General features: G+C 40.9%; 1 protein-coding gene across 1 annotated transcript in view; it reads left to right on the top strand.

Moving 5' to 3' along the window:
- MED12L (mediator complex subunit 12L) overlaps positions 1-21208 on the top strand; it is a 326616-nt gene that overhangs the window by 253596 nt on the left and 51812 nt on the right. Inside the window, exons 28-36 of the mRNA XM_077826177.1 lie at positions 7476-7550; positions 7674-7864; positions 8211-8372; positions 12700-12811; positions 14159-14248; positions 16030-16139; positions 16715-16850; positions 17234-17395; positions 19229-19591. Coding sequence (XP_077682303.1) covers positions 7476-7550; positions 7674-7864; positions 8211-8372; positions 12700-12811; positions 14159-14248; positions 16030-16139; positions 16715-16850; positions 17234-17395; positions 19229-19591 — 1401 coding nt within the window. The remainder of the gene's footprint in view (positions 1-7475; positions 7551-7673; positions 7865-8210; positions 8373-12699; positions 12812-14158; positions 14249-16029; positions 16140-16714; positions 16851-17233; positions 17396-19228; positions 19592-21208) is intronic.

The raw sequence follows: 21208 nt of genomic DNA, 5'->3' as shown, positions 1-21208 counted from the left end.
CCTCCCCTCCAATTATGAGATTTTTTTTTTGTCAATGCATTTTGGGCCTGTCTTTTGCCCACCCCAGCCCCCATGAGAAACAATTAGTGTTGCCAATGCCAGTTCTCCCAGATCTGAGTATGATGATTTTGTCCCCTTGCTGCAGGGAGCTCTTGATAACTGGTTGTTCAGTGCTTCCAACTTCTCTTCAGAATTTTAATTAATTAGTGTTTTGCCCACCTCCAGCCCCAACATCTGCCTGTACAGCAACTTCCATCTCTGCTCCTCATGTAACTCCTTGGGCTCTTGATCCCTCCTGTCAGGCCTGGGCAGGTGCTGCAATTGGGTTCTCTTATGCCTCTTCCCAGGCCTGGGAGTGGGGCAGCTCCAGGGGTTCTTCACCCCCTTCTCTCTTTTCCCCAGCCTTGGGGCCAGGCAACTTCAGGGCCTCTTCACACACACCCCTTTCCCTTTCTAGGTGTTGCAGGAAGGAGGAGGAGAAAGGAGACTTGACCCATTATTCTCAGGAGAAGAGAGGGGAGGAGGGAACAGAACCACTCTGAGATACTGGGCTCTATCTGCTCCTTTCTCCCAGCTCCTATGGAGAGGAGCTGGGGCTCTTCCTGCTTCATGCAGCAGCCCTGATTAGCTGTACTTCACCAAGAGTGAGGGAAGTGGAAATAGCGGCCAATCAGAGGGGATTTCCTTCCCAGGTAGGGCTGAAATTCATGCAAGGGCTGGAGCTTCTTCTGTCATCGTGACTCAGGCTCCAGCCGCAACCAAAAGCAGAAGAGCTGACAACCCTGAGTTCCCTTTCTCCCTGTTTTTTGTAGTTGATAGATATTTCCTGTCAAGTACTTTTATTGACCAGCAAAAGTTTCTATTCAAGCTTACTTTCCAAAATCAAATCCACGTTTGTCCATCTATGTATTTCATCCTCTGTTAGAAGCACAAAGTATATTGGCTGGAGTTTCGAGATCTAGTCCATGTCTAGTCTAGGAGTGTTTGACCATTATAATAATACGAGTATGCTATACAGGCAGAGAGCTCCTGGTGTGGCTGTACCTATTACCAGCAAAACTGCATTTGACAGCAGTATAGTAAAACTATGCCTAACAAGTGAAACCTAACTATATCAGTAAAAACACAGTTTTGCTGCATCTACACTACAGACTTCTGCTTTCACAGCTGTCTGTCAGGTATCACGCTACTTCACTGACCAGCACAGCCATGCCAGCAGACGTCTGTAGTTTAGACATAGCCATCCTCTGATTACCATAGTTTTTATCCTTTATCCCTTTTATCCCTAGTTTTTATTTTAACATATTGTATCCTACTTCAAAGCAGCAAGATAGAAAGTTTAACATAAAGCTTCTTACTGGCCCTAGAAAAACATGAGGCATTTTAGAGTAAAAATTCTTAATCTGTCTTTAACCCATCCAACTGGATCAAAATTTGTAGCTCAAAACCATGTAGTATGTAACATCACTATCCAATGAGATACTTATAATGCAAAGCTGTGGCTTTGAATTTCTTTGCTTTTGTAAGTTTGTTGCACTCAGCGACTTTTGAAGTGTAGAGTTTAAGAATGGGAACTAATAATTTTAACAGGTATTAAAAATTTATTAAAGTGCAGTGGATCTGTGAAATCTACAGCAGCACGCAACTTTGACAAATGTTTTCAAATGAGTAAGAGACTTGAGATGAAAAGAGTTTACAGAAATAGTAAGCAGCCTTTTAAGATATTTAGATATCTTGGAGAGGTCAGAAAAGAGAGAGAAAATCTGTTCTGAAGACTCACTATCACAAAACTAACTCTGAATCTCTTTCAATCAGTTCAGTCTCCTTCCTCTTTTCTGCTCCTGCTGTCACTAATGGCATTCAGAAATTTGGATGATTTAGATCAGTGGTTTTCAGACTTTTTTTCTGGGGACCCAGTTGAAGAAAACTGTTGATGCCCACGATCCAACGGAGCTGGGGATAAGGGGCTTGGGGTGTGGGAGGGGCTCTGGGTGGGGCGGGGGGCTCTGGGCTGGGGCAGGGGGTTGGGGTGCAGGAGGGGGTCAGGGCTCTGGGCTGGGTGCGGGGCCAGGGATGAGGGGTTTGGGGTGCAGGAAGGGGTTCTGGATTATGGGGGCTCAGGGCTGGGGCAGGGGTTTAGGGTGCAGGATTGGGGTGCGGATGTACCTCTGGCAGCTCCCGGTCAGCAGCGCAGCTAGGGTGCAGAGGCAGGCTTCCTGCCTGTTCTGGCACTGTGGACCATGCTGCGCCTGAAGCAGCCAGCAGCAGGTCTGGCTCCTAGGTGGAGGCATGCAAGCAGTTAGGGTTCCTGGCCAATGGGAGTGTGGAGCCAGTGCTCAGGGTGGGGGCAGTGCATGGAGCCCAGTGGCCCCCCTGCCTTGAAGCCAGACCTGCTGCTGGCCACCTCCGGGGTGCAGCGTGATGTCGGAACAGGTAGGCACTAGCCTGCCTTAGCTGGGCAGCACTGCTGACAGGACTTTCAATGGCCCGGTCGGTGGTGCTGACCGGAGTGACCCAATGCCTTACGTGCTGCAACCCATTACTGGGTCAGGACTTGAACTTTTACAAATGCTGATTTAGATGATAAAGTATTACATAAAAAATAAGAATGACCCTACTGGGTCAGATCAAAGATCCATCTAGCCCAGTATCCTGTCTTCCGACAGTGGCCAATGCTAGGTTCCTCAGAGGGAATGAACATAACAGTTAATCATCAAGTGATCCATCTCCCGTCACTCATTCCCAGCTTCTGGCAAACAGAGGCTAGGGACACCATTCCTGCCCATCCTGGCTAATATCCATTGATGGACCTATCCTCCATGAATTTATCTAGTTCTTTTTTTTGAAAGCTGTTATGGTCTTGGTCTTCACAACATCCTCTAGCAAGGAGTTCCACAGGTTGACTGTGCATTGTGTGAAAAAATACTTCCTTTTATTTGTTTTAAACCTGCTGCCTATTAATTTCATTTGGTGACCCCTAGTTCTTATATTATGAGAAGTAGTAAACAACACTTCCTTATCTACTTTCTCTATCCCAGTCATGATTTTATAGACCTCAATCATATCTCCCCTTAGTCATCTCTTTTCCAAGCTGAAAAGTCCCAGTTTTATTAATCTCTCTTCATACGGAAGCCATTCCATACCCCTAATCTTTTTTGTTGCCCTTTTCTGAACCTTTTCCAATTCCAATATATCTTTTTTGATATGGGGCGACCACATCTGCAGACAGTATTCAAGATGTGGGAGTACTATGGATTTATATAGAGGCAACATGATATTTTCTGTCCTATTATCTATCTCTTTCCTAATGATTCCCAACATTCTGTTCTCTTTTTTGACTGCCGCTGCACATTGAGTAGATGTTTTCAGAGAACTATCCACAATGACTCCAAGATCTCTTTCTTGAGTGGTAACAGCTAATTTAGACCCACATCATTTTATTTGTATAGTTGGGATTATGCTTTCCAAAGTGCATTACTTTGCATTTATCAACATTAAATTTCATCTGCCATTTTGTTGCCCAGTCACCCACTTTTAAGAGATCCTTTTGTAGCTCTTCACAGTCTGCCGGGGTCTTAACTATCTTTAGTAATTTTGTATCATCTGCAAAATTTTCCACCTCACTCTTTACCCCTTTTTCCAGATTATTTATGAATATATTGAATAGGACTGGTCCCAAAACAGACCCCTGGGGGACACCAGTATTTACCTCTCTCCATTCTGAAAACTGACCATTTATACCTACCTTTTATTTCCTATCTTTTAATCAGTTACCAAACCATGAGAGCACCTTCCCTCTTATCCCGTGACAGCTTTCTTTGCGTAAGAGCCTTTGATGAGGGACCTTGTCAAGGGCTTTCTGAGTACACTATATTCACTTGGTCCCCTTGGTCCACATGCTTGTTGACCCCCCTCAAAGAATTCTAGTAGATTGGTGAGGAATAATTTCCCTTGACTCTTCAACAAATTATGTTCATCTGTATGTCTGACAATATTGTTCTTTATTATAGTTTCAACCAGTTTGCCCAGTACTGAAGTCAGGCTTACAAGCCTATAATTTCCGGGATCACCTCTGGAGCTCTTTTTAAAAATTGGCATCACATTAGCTATCCTCCAGTCATTTGATATAGAAGCTGATTTAAATGATACGTTACAGACTACAGTTAGTAGTTCTGCAATTTCACATTTGAGTTCCTTCAGAACTCTTGGGTGAATACCATCTGGTCCTGGTGACTTATTGCTGTTTAATTTATCAATTTGTTCCAAAACCTCCTCTAATGATACCTCAATCTGGGACAGTTCCTCAGATCTGTCACCTAAAGAGAATGGCTCAGGAATGGGAATCTCCCTCACATCCTCAGCCTTGAAGACCGATGCAAAGAATTCATTTAGTTTCTCCTCAATAGCCTTATCATCCTTGAGTGCTCCTTTAGCACCTCGATTGTCCAGTGGCCCCACTGGTGGTTTAGCAAGCTTCTTACTTCTGATGTACTTCAAAAAAAAATTGCTATTACTTTTTGAGTCTTTGGCTAACTGTTCCTCAAATTCTTTTTTGGCCTTCCTAATTGTATTTTTACACTTCATTTGCCAGTGTCCTTTCTATTTTCCTCACTAGGATTTAACTTCCACTTTTTAAAGGATGCCTTTTTGATTCTCACTGCTTCTTTTACTTTGTTTAGACACGGTGGCTCTTTTTTGGTTCTCTTACTATGTTTTTTAATTTGGGGTATACATTTAAGTTGAGCCTCTATTATGGTGTCTTTAAAAAGTTTCCACGCAGCTTGCAGAGATTTCACTTTTGGCCCTGTACCCTTTAATTTCTGTTTAACTAACCTCCTTACTTTTGTCTAGTTCCCCTTTCTGAAATTAAATGCTACAGTGTTGGTCCGCTGTGGTGTTTTTCCTGCCACAGGGATATTAAATTTAATTATATTATGGTCACTATTACAAGCGGTCCAGCTATATTCACCTCTTGGTCCAGATCCTGTGCTCCACTTAAGACTAAATCAAGAATTGCCTCTCCTCTGGTGGGTTCCAGGACCAGTTGCTCCAAGAAGCATATTACACTGTAGATATCTGGTGGCTGTCTGTTTCCTCCAATGGAATGATTCACCCTCTATGAAGCCTGGTCTGGAAACATGACAGTTCAGAGTATAGCCTATTAGGGTGCAGTCACATCATGCCTGCAAACCCTAATTATTCAGATCTGCATGTGGGAATTATTATTTACAGTAAACGCTCAGCAGGTGTAACTTCTCTTGCTTTCCATATATGCCCAAACACCAAAATGGGTGCCAGGTCACCCCAAGCTGATCTATGTGATAAGTGTCCCTACCCTTCATGGAAAAGAGAAAGTGGTCTGATGTCTCCCCAGCACCTCCCACGCCCACTACCAAAGAGGGTTCTCCAGAGGAGTCAGAGATCTACTTGTGGAAAAGACAGGGGCACTACTCTAATCACTCCTATCCCATCCTAGCAATCACCAGGGAATCCAGTGAAAAGTGAATCAATTCTGGGGCTGTATTAACTGATAGGTAAAAAGAAAAATCTCTGTGCTGTCTTTGAGGTGGGTTCCAGAGCAGCCGTGGGTGGAGCCATTGTTGGCAGTACAGCTCTGTTGAAGAATATCTGAGCCAGTGCAGAGGCACAGGGTTTTGGGGACACAGCCCTGAACTCCAACCAATCCCCCAATGTCTTTGTTGTTTATTATTTGTGTTATCATAGTGCCTAGGAGCCTTAGTCATCCACCAGGATCCCATTGTGCTAGGAGCTGTACGAACACAGAAGCGGGGAGCTGGAGCATATGATTTATGAGGAGAGGCTGAGGGAACTGGAACTATTTAGTCTGCAGAAGAGAAGAGTAAGGGGGGATTTGATAGCTGCTTTCAACTATCTGAAAGGGGGTTCCAAAGAGGATGGATCTAGGCTGTTCTCAGTGGTAGCAGATGACAGAACAAGGAGTAATGGTCTCAAGTTGCAGTGGGGGGGTTAGGTTGGATATTAGGAAAAACTTTTTCACTAGGAGGGTGGTGAAGCACTGGAATGGGATACTAGGGAGGTGGTGGAATCTCCTTCCTTAGAGGTTTTTAAGGTCAGGCTTGACAAAGCCCTGCCTGGATGATTTAGTTGGGGATCGGTCCTGCTTTGAGCAGGGGGTTGGACTAGATGACCTCCTGAGGTCTCTTCCAATCCTGATATTCTATGATTTTATGAGAACAAAAAGACCACCCCTGCCTCAAGGATCTTATAATCTACATATAAGAAAAGACAATGGCTGGATACAAACAAATGAGGGAATACAAGGAAACAAGAAACAATATTAGTCAGCATGGTAGACAGTGGACAGGGACCAAACCCCCATCCATTCTTCAGGTGGTAAATCTCATCCTAATGATGGAATTATCTCGAGGTTGTGTTTCCCCTATTGATGTGGGGAAAATAAATGAAAAACACTTATAGAAATTACTGCACCTGTGTAAAGCCCCAGTGTGTCAATGGGAAAATAATCTCCTCTCAATTAACAGTCTACAGTAGCTGAGAGGTGCTTTATTTTTGGCATTGATTTGACTTGGAAGTTGTTTATCCACCCACTCAGGTTCTTGCTTTTTACTCTTATGTAAAATTTGACAGTGGAAAATAACCACTTACAGAGCCCCCTAGAAAACATAACTGACAGCATGATTTTAGCCACGTAATCACCACTTCCAGGATAGATACAGTGGATTACTTTCACAACATCACATTTGTGGAGTTAATTTCCTGGGCAATACATAAGATGATTGGGAACTCCCTTTGCATCCAAATGACTGTATATAAATAGTAGGAGGTACTAAAGCCAAGAACATATTAGCTACAGGACAATGTTTAGAAGAGTACAGAATTGTTTTTACGTTGTTACAACAGTGATTTCAAGCCTAGTGGGTTGTTTTACCATCTACTTCCTCTGTGGGCATGTCTTCACTAGAAAATTGTATCATGTTTGAATACCATTGTGAAGAATTGAGTTAGCTAACATGATGCTGGCCAGTGTGGACAAGGACAAATCATATTCATCCTCACATCAGATAATTATGATCAAACCCTGTTGGAGTTATAGTTTAATCATATTTAGGTGACCTAATGCTGAGCGTGATTTGGTCTGCATTGATGACAAATCATGTCAGTGAATTCAGTTTTTGATCGTTTTGTCTGAACACAGTACAATTTGTAATGAACAGCCATTACCGCATCAGAAAATTTGAATTGGTTAAAAATATTGATGAGCTGATTTTGGGGGCAGGGAGAATGCAAAGGGATAACGATTGGGCTGATAGGTCCTTGAATTGCTTTGAAAAACTTAAAGCTTCAAAAGTTTTAAAGAACAGTGTGGTGATCTACTGTGGTGACATGATTTAAATTGTTCCAGTTAAGAGAGTTAAAAAAATTTCTACAATAAACTTGACACAAATGTTTTTCATTTTAATAATTTTACTCAGAACTTAGATCAATGGACTCTCAGGCAATCTTGGTTGGAGCTCCAGCTAATGATCAAACAGTGCATGAAGGAACCTGTAAGTATTTGGTTCTTTTAATGTACTTACAAAATATTTAATTTATTAAAGTATGTAAAATTTGAACCTAGCCCATGAGCAAACATACCATGAATATGCTAGTTTACTTATGTTTCACTGTAGGGTTCTGGGTCTGTGGCTGAAATGAACAGCTTGTTGGATAATATTGCAAAGGCGACAATAGAGGTGTTTCAGCAATCCGCTGATCTAAACAATAACTCTTCTAACTCTGGTATAGGCCTCTTCAATCCAAACTCTGTTGGAAATGCTGACACAAGTAATACAAGACAGAATGGTAAAAAGACATTCCTAAGGTATTTTTGTGTAGCACCTTTTAAATTATTTTAACTGACATAATGGTTAATAATGCATAGAATGAAGTGAAAACTTCGAAACTTATAAAGGCTTTTTGCACTTGAAATGGGAATGTTTAGGAAATGTTACCTGAAAGTCACTGGTTTTTTTACTCTTGTTCAACAGTAAACATTGGTGTTATCCCTGAATTTTTGGAATGTATCATTTGTGGCTGCTCAGCAAATGCCTAGCTATCCCAGAAAAAACTTTATCATCTGTCTCATTGCAATTGGTTACAATGACTGAGAATGATGTGAAGAGTAGATTGAGATTTTGGATGAAATAAGTTTGTGATTCTGCTTTTAGTTCTTCTGAACGTCGAGGCGTATGGTTGGTGGCTCCCTTGATTGCAAAACTGCCTACCTCAGTTCAAGGTAGGGTCCTGAAAGCAGCTGGAGAAGAGCTGGAGAAAGGTCAGCATTTGGGATCATCCTCAAAGAAGGAGAGAGATAGACAAAAGCAAAAAAGGTACAACCTTTGAAAATATTTGTATACAATTTCAGAAGGCATGTTGAAAGCAGAGGTGTGCCGAGGAGGCTGTCTTTTTGCTGTTGCAAATCTCATCGGTCACCTTTTGGTGTTGCAAATCCCCAAACCAGGTGTGATTCAGATCCTGGTTCCATTTTATCTAAAACAGTCAGTTTCAGGGGGGGAGTGGAGGGAGAGATGGAAAGATTTCTGGATGGGTGTACTGGACTCTGTTGATTAAATATTATGCAAATTTCAGTAATAAAGGGATGTGAAATGGATAAATATTTAATACCCCCAAATCACAATTGTCCTCTCTTGCCTCCCTCCAGCACAGGGTGTTCTCATTACCATTAAGATGTCAGTCTCAATTACTGTGAAAATGTTGCATCTTGGCAGTGTCATACCTAAGTTTACACGCACAGGTGGCTATCAGAAACTTGCCAGTTTTGCAACCTTAGAGTTACTACAGTAATTACCCTGAATACTGCTAGTAATTACATCCTTTAACTTTAAATACTTACCAACCTCTCCTTTTGTGTAGTTGGTCCAAGAAGCAGTTGTTTAAGGTGCCAAATTCTCTAAAACTTGTGATATTTAATTGTTCTATATGCAGGCAGTTGAAGTCACCCATTATTGCAACATCATTATATTTTGTTACCTTTTTGATTTCCCTCAGCATTGTGCACTTAGCATACTTTTCCTGATCAAGAGGTCAGTAGTATGAACGTACCAAAACATTTGTATTCTTATCGCTTAGCATTTTTATCCATATGGACCCTACTGTATGGTTCTTGTTAGATTCTATGGAATAATTTTGATACAGTGCTATCCCCCCACCTCTGCAACCTAACCTATCCTTCCTGTATAATTTATAGTATATTTTATTTTGTCATTGCAACATATTTCAGAGATGCCTATTATTTCAAGATCATCTTCATTGCCAGGCATAATGGTTGGTATTGAGACATGTAGGTTTGGTTTCATTTTATTTGCCATGTCCGTATATTATTTAATTCCTTTGTCTTGACACACTTACTTTTTTTTGGAACTTACCTCTCTGATCTCAAGCTGGTTCCTTCTCCAATTCAGCTGTAATTTCTGTCCTACCCTTTATTGGATACAAAGATACCTTTGGGTTATTGACTTCCTTAGCATATTTCTTTGACTAACTTGAGTACTCCTCAGTACCACTTGGTTTTTCCTGAACTCCTAGTTTAAATCTCCCAACATTTGCTCATTTGCTGTGTCAGTAGCAAGATTCCACTTGGGCTAAGATGGAACCAGTCCCTTCTGTCTAAGTACTGTGACAGGGTCAGGCTAGATGGCTATAGGAGAGTAATAGAAGGCAGATATATTAGCCCCAGGCTAAGTAGGTCCTTTTTCCCTGGATAAGGTAACAGAGAAGGTTCCAGAACAATCAGAGACAATTAAGACAGGCTGATTAGAACACCTGCAGCCAATCAAGAAGCTGCTAGAATCAATTAAGGCAGGCTAATCAGGGCATCTGGGTTTTAAAACATCAGGGAGTTGTAGCTGTCGCACAGCTGTTCCAGGAAGCACTCGAGACAGCTGCATTCCACAGGTCCCTGGGCTGGAACCCGGAGTAGAGGGCGGGTCCAGGTTCCCCCCAAATCCTCCCAACTCCTGGTCAGACACAGGAGGAGTCGACCTGGACTGTGGGTTCAGAAAAATGGCCAAGCTGAGGACTGCCGTGAAGCTCCAAGGCGAGTAAATCCGCCAATAAGCGCAAGACCCACCAAGGTAGAGCAGGAACTTTGTCACAGTACTTCCTTCCCATAAAAGTTTCCTAGTGCACAGAAAATTTAAATGCCTCCTTTGAGATGATCTTCTCATGAACATATTAAGACTTGGAAGTTTCTTCTGCCTAGATATCCCTGTGCACGAAACCAGAGGTTCTCAAGAGAAGGCTATCATAGTCTTATCATATCTATTCTTTCTGTGTGCCTTTGAGTATGTCTGCACCAGAGCTGGAAGGTGTAATTTCCAGCTTGGGTGGACATACCCATGCTAGAGTGCTAAAAATAGAAGTATATCCATGGCAGCGGGAGGGGCTAGCCAACCAAGTATGTACCTTTTGTTTTCAGATGGGATTGTACTTGAGTGGCTAGATTCTCCTGCCACTTTTATGCCAGTGTGGATTCGCTTCTATTTTTAGCACACTAGCTCAATCAGAGCAAGTACAGATATGTCTACCCAAGGTGGAAATTACACCTGCAGTGCTTTAGTGAAGGCATACTGCCTGAGACATATCTGCTTATGTAACCCGCATACCTTCTGGGTGTGGTGTTCTGTCCCATCGGGGGAGGGGGAGAGAGAGAGAGATTAATGAGTGTGCTCCACAGCCTTAGCTAACAGTCAGTTGGCTTTTAGCTCATGCCATAGAGGCTCATGCACTAAGCTCTAGAGGTCCCCAGTTCGATCCTGCCTGCTGATGACCAGAGTCTGTTGGCGTTACACTTACTTGATAAAAAGACAGGCTTTTACTGGTGCTTGCATGGCAGAGCCTGTACCACTATGGGAGAGTATTAAACTCTGTTTTGCCTTATACGTCATCATCATTGTCAGATAAGTCCCTGATTGGAGAATTTTTATTACCATTTGCGGTGGTGGTTGTGGTGATGGTGATGTAAAAGTTGGAGGATGCAGTTTGATTTTTCAGATCAGATTGAATGGCAATGGTATCAATTATAACAATCCATGTTTGACTTGTCTGCGGAGCAAATGTGTTATGGAAGTTATTGAGAGAATAAATAGGGTTGCTACAGTGCCATCCTTAGAGCCACTACTCTGGCCCAAATCACACTTTGACTTGTGCTTTCAATAGAAAAGATTTTCTGCATTGCTTTTTTTATAGCTTTGGAGTTTTTCTAGCTACTTATCCCCTGAATTATGAGAGCAAAAATTAAATGCCAAATACAGCTGTTGAACAGTTGTACATAGATATTGAAATGAATATGTACATTTGACTTGTAATATATAATGGTGTACAGAACTTTCAGTGAGTGCTACACAGCAAAAGCTACGTCTACATTATGCGGCAGGAGTGTGATTCCTCTGCTTGTTATACATATACTCTCGCTAGGTGTCATTGAGCTAGCATGAGTATAAATAGCAAAGCTGCCTGAAACTGGTGGCTATGTGCTATGTACTCTGCAGCCTCTATCCTTGCAACCATGGCTATACTGCTATTTATACTCATGCTAGCTTGATGAGAGCTAGCATGAGTATGTGTACTTGGGTTGCCAACCCTCCAGGATTGTCCTGGAGTCTCCAGAAATTTAATATTTATTTTTAATTAAAGATTATGTTATTTGCGGAAACCTCCAGGAATACGTACAACCAAAGTTGGGAACTCTAATGTATACCCAAGCAGGAGAATCACATCCCTAGATCATAGTGCAGACGTAGCTTAAAACACTGGTAAAATAATTGCATGAATTGAATTTAGATGAATGCAAAGGCCTCTGCTGAAATTTTTTTTTTTTAACTTCTTTCTCCTTTCCAAATTTATGTCAGTTTCTGTTGGAATATATCTTAATATATATCCCATCGTCCCATTGGACTGGGTCTTGACCGTCTTACTCTGACACAGTACCTGTCCCCTTTAGTGGTAGTTTTAGTGCAGCCGTGTCTTCAGAAAGTTATCTTTTTAATTAACTAACCTTTGTTAAAATCCCTGGACAATTTCCCAGGACCCACTAACATGGATTAACCCTACAATGGCCTTGTCTTCACTAGAATTTTAACGCTGGGTAGTTAGCTTTAGTTAAAATATACCTGTTAAAATCCTCGTGAGGACAAGGCATGTGTAATTTTAATCCATGTTAGCAGAATAAGGTAAACTTTCAGGAGGAGTCTGGAGTTTACCTTGTCCAGCTGACATAGGTTAAAACTATACCTGCTGTGTGTTCATGAGAATTTTAACACGGGTTAGTTAACATAGATTAAAAATGACTCCTGTTTTCCAGAGTAAGGCTTGAGTGTCTCCTGCAAGGTTCTGTGCCTCTTCATCTCCTATTGACTGAACCAGGAGTTGAGGGGTTCAGCACCGCAAATGTAGGTTCCAAGTAAAGACTTCAGGATTTGTCCCTTTATGCTTTGATTGGCCCACTTTATACACCTTCTGCTTTACACTTTGTTTAATTTCTGGCTTGTGAGGCTGTAACTTACTAAAACAGACACCAAGATAGATCTGAGCAGCATTTTCGTTCAGGGGAAAATTATAGGGAAGGAAGGGAATGGAGACGGGAAGTATCAAAATAACCTTACTAATTGAATCTTATGTGTTTTGCCTCTTTTAAAGCATGTCTCTTTTGAGTCAGCAACCTTTCCTTTCTTTGGTACTTACTTGCCTTAAGGGACAGGATGAGCAACGGGAAGGGCTTCTAACATCACTTCAAAATCAAGTTAATCAGGTAAAACAAACACATAATACTGAGCACCCTCCATTTGATATTTGTGCCATCAGTTTTATGTGTACTGGATCATGCAAAACTGGGAAAGTTCTAAAGGTTCAACACACTGATTTTCAGAAATGAATTGTCAAATGAAGGAAGAATCAAAGATGAAGAGAACTTTAATTTATCCGCTCATAAGAATGACTAAATGTTCCTTTAACAGCAATTTAAAAATAACTTTTCCCTTTGCACTGACCAATAACTTTCTTCGAGTGTTTCTAAAAATAATGGAACAAAAATATAAGTAATCCAGGGCCTGATTTTAGACCTTTTCTGAGAAGCAATGGTAGATTGTTTTCATGACAGGGAAATGCCTCCCAGTGCTTCATGTCTACTGAGTTTATAAAATCATAAAAACTTAGATTTTTCTGGAAAAAAGGTCTCTTTCTTGAGTAAATGCATAATTAGAAATAGATAAATTATTAAAAAAATTATTATCCCCAAATTATCCCATTCCCCAAAGCAAAGCAATCCTGCAATGTTTTTTCAGGTAACTTACACACATGCACATACACCCTCTCTGCCACTTCTACACCAGTTCCTTTGCTCCCACCAGATTCTAACCCTCAAGACTGTAAGCTCCTGAAGGCTGATACTGTCTTTTTATCAGTGTGTGGACAGTGTCTGGTACAATGGAGCCCTGAAACTTGTTTTCAGTCTCGAGATGCTACCACCATACAAATTAATAATAACAACCTTCCCCCATATTCTCACTCACATCAGATCCAGTCCCTGGCTTTGCTCCCCATCCTCATTTGATCCATTCCTTGATGCTGCTTTTCTCCATTTCTGCTACTGCTCCCTGGCCCTCCTCTTTTTTTAAAACTATTTTTATAGGTTCTCATCTAAATCCATCTAAACTCTGACTTACACCCTCTTCCTTGCAATCCTGTCTTTGTTGATCTGCGGTGTCCAATAGGACAGAATGGAGGAGCAGCAGCTGATGTCTGTGTTCCATGTGTCTAGCCCATGGTGCTAGGATGTTTGAGGGAAATTATTATTTTATCAGAGTGGATGACAAAACTGCTTATTTTCTCTTTGAAGGAACAGTAGTAAGATATAGCCTCACAGTCAGAGCCAACAAATAAGTATCGCATCTATTCCAGTTCTTTGTAGATATAAACATTAAATGTGTGCGTGTGTGTGTGTAGGGGGGGAAATTATCAAGCCCAAATTCAATGAAGGCATGAAGATTAAAAGTGAGACAATTCTTCCATAGTTCTTTGTAAATAAGAAGTGATGGGTAGAAATATTTAACAGTTAAATGGGAAAAACTACTTTTATTCAAACGGCTGTTGTTCTTAGATCCTAAGTAACTGGAGGGAAGAACGATACCAGGATGATGTTAAAGCTAGGCAGATGATGCATGAAGCCTTACAACTACGTCTTAATTTGGTAAGAAAGATGTATGAATATATTCCTCTTCATATTTATAGTATCTAAATTCGAAAATAGCCGTTGACAGAAATTAGTTTGCAGTTGATGGTAAGAGGCAAGGGAGATGGAGAGTAACGAAGTCTGACTGCCTGTCTATTGGGTTTTGTTCTGCTGCCCATCGCCAGGGTATCTTAGCACCTTCTACATAAAATCAAATAGCAATACTAAAGTCCTTAGCAGATTCAACTCTTTTTTTTTTCTTTCTCTTGTCATTTCTTCCCTCTTTTCCTCGTTTCCCTTCCCTGCAGTATCACTGGAGAATGTCACAAATGTGCTACCTTTTTTGAAAGTTGAAAGCCAGAGTCCTTACCTATTTGGTCACTATATGTTGATATAAAACCGACTTTTTTTTTTTTTTTTTGGAAACAAGCACTTGTCAGCTTAGAAAATCTCAACCATAATTAGAAGATTCACCCACATGTGGCAGCTACATGGCTAAATTCCAAAGTCAGCTTTGACAGTTTCTAAATGAGAGGTGGCCTAACGGCATTTTCTTTATTTTAATGACAGGTTTCAGAGTAACAGCCGTGTTAGTCTGTATCCGCAAAAAGAAAAGGAGGACTTGTGGCACCTTAGGGACTAACAAATTTATTTGAGCATAAGCTTTCGTGAGCTACAGCTCACTTCATCGGATACATTCAGTGGAATGCATCCGATGAAGTGAGCTGTAGCTCACGAAAGCTTATGCTCAAATAAATTTGTTAGTCTCTAAGGTGCCACAAGTCCTCCTTTTCTTTATTTTAATGTAACTCCCAATAAAGGCTTAGCTCAGCAGAATAGCCCATGCTTGGAAGCAGCACGTAAATCCAAAATGGGGAAGCCCCAAAATGAAACAGAACAGCTGGGTGTAATCAGGTGGCAGGTTTTAGCCAAGAAAGAAGGTGCAATGCTGTGCACCTCTACAACCTGCAGGTCCAGTCCTTCTCCTATTTAAGTCAATGTCACAAGTACTGTGGACTTCAGTGGGTGCATGACTGGGACTGAGGACTGTTACTCTGCAAATAGTAAGAACATTCCTTGTACAGAAAAGCCAGTGTGGAAACAGTGATCTTTAAAGCTTTAGACTTCACTGAGGAAAACTGAATTGTGTCTACAGTGAGAAGCAACAAATAAAGATTTAATTATTAAGTATCTTCCTAGCATGTGGCTTCAGACCAGAAGTTAGCAACGATCCTCCCTCCACTCTAATCTTGACGAGGAGATTGATTGACAAGGCACTGGGTATGGAGTCCCAGCTCTTCAGCAACTGGAGTGTGAGGGACAGGTGCTTCCCATGGAAAAGGCATCAGACTAGTTGCAACCATTCCAATCTAACTATGAGCCAGTGTCGTCGATCAAACGTGGGCTCAGAAATATCCTTTTCTTCAGATCTTTCAACAGCAGCAACATTAACTATTTTTAATCAAATTTTAGATAAAGAAAAGTTATACTCTTTAAGGATATGATTCAACACCCTTTGAAATCAGTTAGAATCTGTCCACTGACCTCAGTGGGTGCTGGATTGAGCGTTAAATTTGTTAAGACTGATATTGCTGATCTTTCATTTTTCAGCACTTTTGTGAAGTGTTGTTGTCTTGAGGCAGGGAGAATCAAGTCTTTTTGCCAAAGAATTTATCAAGTTAATGTATAAATTATTTCATGTATGAAAAAAGCCATCAAATATAGTGTAACTAATAAATATTCAAAGATAGAAACATGTATGTATTTGAGTTCTCTGTGTTCTGTTGTTTTGCATGTAGGTGGGTGGAATGTTTGACACTGTGCAGAGAAGCACACAGTGGACTACAGACTGGGCACTTCTTCTCCTTCAGATAATTACTTCAGGAACTGTCGATATGCAAACCAACAAGTATGTTACTCTTATTATAATTCAATAATTCATTAATGTCTGTAATGCTTTGAATGAAAATCCAGATAGTCATATTTATGTTTATCGTAGCTTATTGTAGTAACAGCCCTGATTTGGGGAAGCACTTCTGGGAGGGACAGCACTTAAGCAAGAATTTAAAATAAAGCACCTCCTTAAATACTGTTCTGAATAGAGATGTATTTAAGCATGTGCCTAAGTGCTTTCCTGAATCAGGTCCTATTTTTTCTAATGACCATTTATGCCAGCAATTTATGTGATGTTACAATCTACAGTGGCTCCGATTTGCAAATATTTGTGTTCATATATTTGACCATGCACCTGCATGTGTACAGGGGTAGTACAAGCTCCCTGGAGTTTGTGTATGCATAATATGCTTGAAAAATCTGGTTCAATATGCCCGAATAAGTGTCCATAGTCTTTGCCATAATCTATTTCCGAGAGGTATTGACAATCGTGTTACTATAAACATGATAGAATTTTAAATGTTGAGTTAACAAGATGTGTCAGTATTGCTCTTTAAGATGCAACATACGACTTATCTCTTTACCTCTTAGTGAATTATTCACGACTGTCCTTGATATGCTGGGCGTTCTCATCAATGGAACTTTAGCTTCTGACCTATCAAATGCATCCCAAGGGGGGTCCGAAGAGAACAAAAGGGCATACATGAATTTAGTGAAAAAGTTGAAAGTAAGTTTTGGACCTCTGATTTTTAACTGCATTCCTGTTAAATCACATTTTAGGCCCATCTTTTAATCTTCACAGTTTTATTGTCAGGGCGGTTGAAAGGAAAAGATCCTTCAGCAACAAGTGCCCTAGCAATATCTGAAGGAGTATCATCATACTTTTAGCCATGTTTGAGACTTTTAAATCAGCCCATTTCACTTAAATCCTGTTTATATCTTCTGTGTTCAAATAAAAAGGAAGTGCACAAGGCAATTTATAGGTGCAACAAAGGCCAAGCTAAAATACTTGATTATATTTAGTAAAAGTACAAGGAAGTGATTCATCTGGGAACTTGCTGTCTTTGAATTGTGAAGCATTGTAACATTTTAACTTCTCTTTTTTGTTAGAAAGAGCTAGGAGACAAGTGTTCGGAAAGTATTGACAAAGTTCGCCAGTTGCTACCTTTGCCAAAACAGACGTGTGACATTATCACCTGTGAGCCAATGGGATCTTTGATTGACACCAAAGGAAACAAAATTGCAGGATTTGACTCCATAGATAAGAAACAGGCAAGAGTAAATGTTTACCTTAACATCTCAGTTTTGTTATGACTTTCTCATGCATATGAAAGTCAAATAAACAGTTTGATGTAATTTTTTACAGTGTCTGACTGTATCTGAAACTTATGGAAGTACTGTACTTCTGTTTTAATGTACCTTCCTTAAAAAACAGAAACAAACAGCTGATCTTTCTATGCATAATCACTCCTAAAAATGGTCATAATGTTACCAAGTTGAGAGGAGAAATGGATGTTCTTGGTAGATCGAGAATTCTCAACCTCATGGAACAATACCTTTTAGGAAAATCTTTTTCAAGATAATTGACCTTTTACTGGTACAGGTATGCTTTAATGTCAACAGAGATAACATACATTTTAATTTGAGCTGTATGAAAATTCACACACAGTGGGTGACACTTTCTAGATTTCCTTACCAATAAAAACTCAGTCCATCCTCATGTAACAGCTCACCGATATTTGCAAGTGTTTTGAGAAGCTTGGATAGATTTGGTTTTAGGTGTAAGCAATGAAAAATTGTATGGTTTTTACATAGTCTTGTGTAGCCACCAAGTAAAATTTAGCAGTTTTGATTGTTTCACTTCATTTTTTATTTAATTAATTTATAAAACTGGCAGTACAAAACCCACACAAATTAAAATTGAATGAAAGGTTACTATGAACTCCTACAAACAAAAGCCCCAGAGTTTGAGATTCAGGTTCAATTCCTATCTATTTAGTTTTGAAATTTGTATTGCTTCATTTTACAATCTAGGGTCTTGACTGCCATCTGATATGCATGTTACCAAATGGAAATAACCTATGCCTTGGAGGCGACTACTGGAGTAGCTCTGAGAAAAACTGTTGCCCCACTGGGACACAATCATCCATCCTCACTAACAGCCTTTCCCTAAAAGTGAAGTGTGCCCCCACCCAAGGTCTAGCCACAGGGCACATCAGGCATATAACTAAAGACGGGTACCTTTAAAAATCATTGGAGGGATTTGGTAGGAGTTAAAGAGCCCAATTGATTTAGTTTTCCTGAAGGGAGAGAGTGGTCCCTGCTTCTCAAAGCTGCTCTATAAAGCAAGTTAAATCATGCACATTTATTTCTCCTTTGAAGGAGAGTCTTTTTGGGCTAGAGTGAGCAGCTTCAGTTTTCTCAATGCTACTATGTGAAACTAATATGTTGGGAACACATTTCTTATTCCAGACATTTCACAAACGAGCAGTGCAAACCAGTTTCCTTGGATGAGTAGTCCTCGGAAAACTGTCTAGCTTCATGTAAATTTACATACTTTTTGACCTAAATTTTAGCATGAAAAAGAAAAGCTAGGATTTTTTTTTAGCTGTACCGCTCTTTCCAAGGGCAATTCAGCTTTTTTATTTTACAACCCAGGTTCTGCATTTCCTGAAGTATAGTGCTGACACTTATTCAGTTGTATTTTAAATATATGTACTTTGAGTGTTTTGGTCCTATGTTTTAATCTGGTGATTAATAATTTTTGTTATTTAAAAGGTAGATTGTTTGCACTGATGTCCAAGGAAGCTGTTGCATGATAGATAAAACGTAAGAAATTTATTGGAAAATAACCACATTTTCAAAAAACCCGGTACAGCTATCAACATACAAAACTATGAAAATGTAGCTTGATTCATTCTAACAGGTGTCAGCCTTGGATGCTAGTTGAATTCCCATACAAACATGTAAATGATAGTTTTTGTGTTGAGGGAAAAAAAATCCATACAGTGGTTTTAACCATAGTACACAAAAGCAGGTAATTCACATTCTTTGTTGTTAAGGTATCATTTTAAGAGTGCTGTGGTACTTTGTATTTCGAAACAGGGTCTTCAGGTATCAACAAAACAGAAAGTGTCCTCTTGGGATTTATTTGAGGGTCATAAAAATCCTGCTCCACTCTCCTGGGCTTGGTTTGGTACAGTTCGTGTTGATAGGAAAGTGATAAAGTATGAGGAGCAGCAGCATCTTCTCCTATACCACACACATCCCAAGCCCAAGCCACGAAGCTACTACCTCGAGCCCTTATCACTTCCTCCAGAGGAGGAAGAGGAAGAGCCTACTACACCCGTTTCTCAGGAACCAGAAAGAAAATCAGCAGAGCTGTCAGATCAGGGAAAGCCTACCACAGACGAAGAGAAGAAAACAAAAGGCAGGAAAAGAAAGACAAAGTCAAACTCAAGAGCTGATGTAAGTGACTAAATGTACAGCGTTAAACAAGTACCCAGGTAATTAAAGGCTTCTTGCTGCAACGTGCGATTGTCTTCACCACCTACAGAAGTTGCTCAGCAACTTGCAAGATTGAGTGCTAAGAAGAGAGTAAATTGTAAAAATTAAGCAGTAAGACAAAATGTTACCAGACAAGCCTGCCTAAAGGATTGATGTATAGGAATGCACTGTAAATTAATAATACTTGAAAATTAATATGAAATCTACTGAAACATACTACAGTCGCACCTCAGAGTTATGGACACCTCGGGAATGGAGGTTGTTCGTAACTCTGAAATGTTCGTAACCCTAATAAGACATTATGGACTTCAGCCATAGGGTGGGTTGGGGCTGCAGCTGAAGAGTGGGGGAAGTCAGGGCTCTGGGCCGGGGCGGGAAGGGGTTGGGGCTTCTGACACTCAGGATGGTGGGGCTCTGGGCAGGGGACTTAGGGCTTCTGGCCTGCGGGAGCACAAGGGCTCAGGGCTTTAGACCTGGGGGGAACGCTGGGGCTCGGCGCTTCAGCCCTGCAGCTCCACTCCAGGTTTTAGTCTCATGGGGGATAGCCTCTGTTCCTGGCTTCCAACCCAGGGTGGGTGTGGGGGGAGTGATTGCCAAGGCTCAGGGCTCCCCACAGCTCTGCTCTCAGTTTCAGCTAAAACTGGCACTCCCCCTGTAGCTAGAGCCCTGAGCCCCGGTGTCCCCCGCCGGGCTGAAGCCAAGAATGGAGCCACAGGGCTGAAGCCCTGGGCCCCAGCACTCCCAAGGGTCTAAAGCACTGGGCCCTGGTGCTCCCAAGAGTCAGAAACCAGTTGGAGCCTTACCTCCCCGACCCTGCAGCTGCAGCCCCTCTCCCCCTCCCCTGCGTGGTTGAAGCCCTGAGCCCCTGAGGGTAGTACAGTATTTTCTGAGGGAAGGTGTCTTGTTTTGTCTCTGCTGCTGCCTGATTGATTACTTCTGGGTCCACATGGTGTCCGGTTGACTGGTAAGTTTGTAACTCTGATGTTTGTATCATTGAGGTTCTACTGTAGGCTGGATCTGAATCATTCAGGCATACCCACACATGGTTATTATTTGTTCCCTTGCTTGCATTAGAGAAGCACCTGAGTTATAGTTTGGATACATTTCTAAATTTACCAATATCAGTGTGTGTTTGGAACTTGGGCTTTGGTTGAGGCCTAGTTCATATTAAAGGGACATGGACAACTTGAAACAGGTCACTAGGATCTAATAAATGGATGCCATTTTAACTTTTCATGGAGTTTGTTGCAATTTGTTACCAAATTTTCCTGTTTTATGCTGTATTTTGTGTATGTGGTTGGAGGGTGTTGCTGTCTGAGACTCACATAAACACCAAGGTCCAATGCACATGCACAGTATAGAAAACCTCTAATGTGGCAAACTTAACCCTTCTACAGTAGAACCTCAGAGTTACATACACCTAAGGAATAAAGGTTGTTCATAACTCTGAACAAAACATTATGTTGTTCTTCCAAAAGTTTAGAACTGAACGTTAATTTAATACAGCTTTGAAATGTTACCATGCAGAAGAAAAGTGCTGCTTTTAACCATCTTAATTTAAATTAAACAAGCACAGAA

This window comes from Eretmochelys imbricata, chromosome 9 (assembly GCF_965152235.1).
Source record: "Eretmochelys imbricata isolate rEreImb1 chromosome 9, rEreImb1.hap1, whole genome shotgun sequence".
NCBI lineage: Eukaryota > Metazoa > Chordata > Testudines > Cheloniidae > Eretmochelys > Eretmochelys imbricata.
Note: the sequence above shows the minus strand (reverse complement) of the source record. Positions and strands in the feature narration are given on the sequence as shown.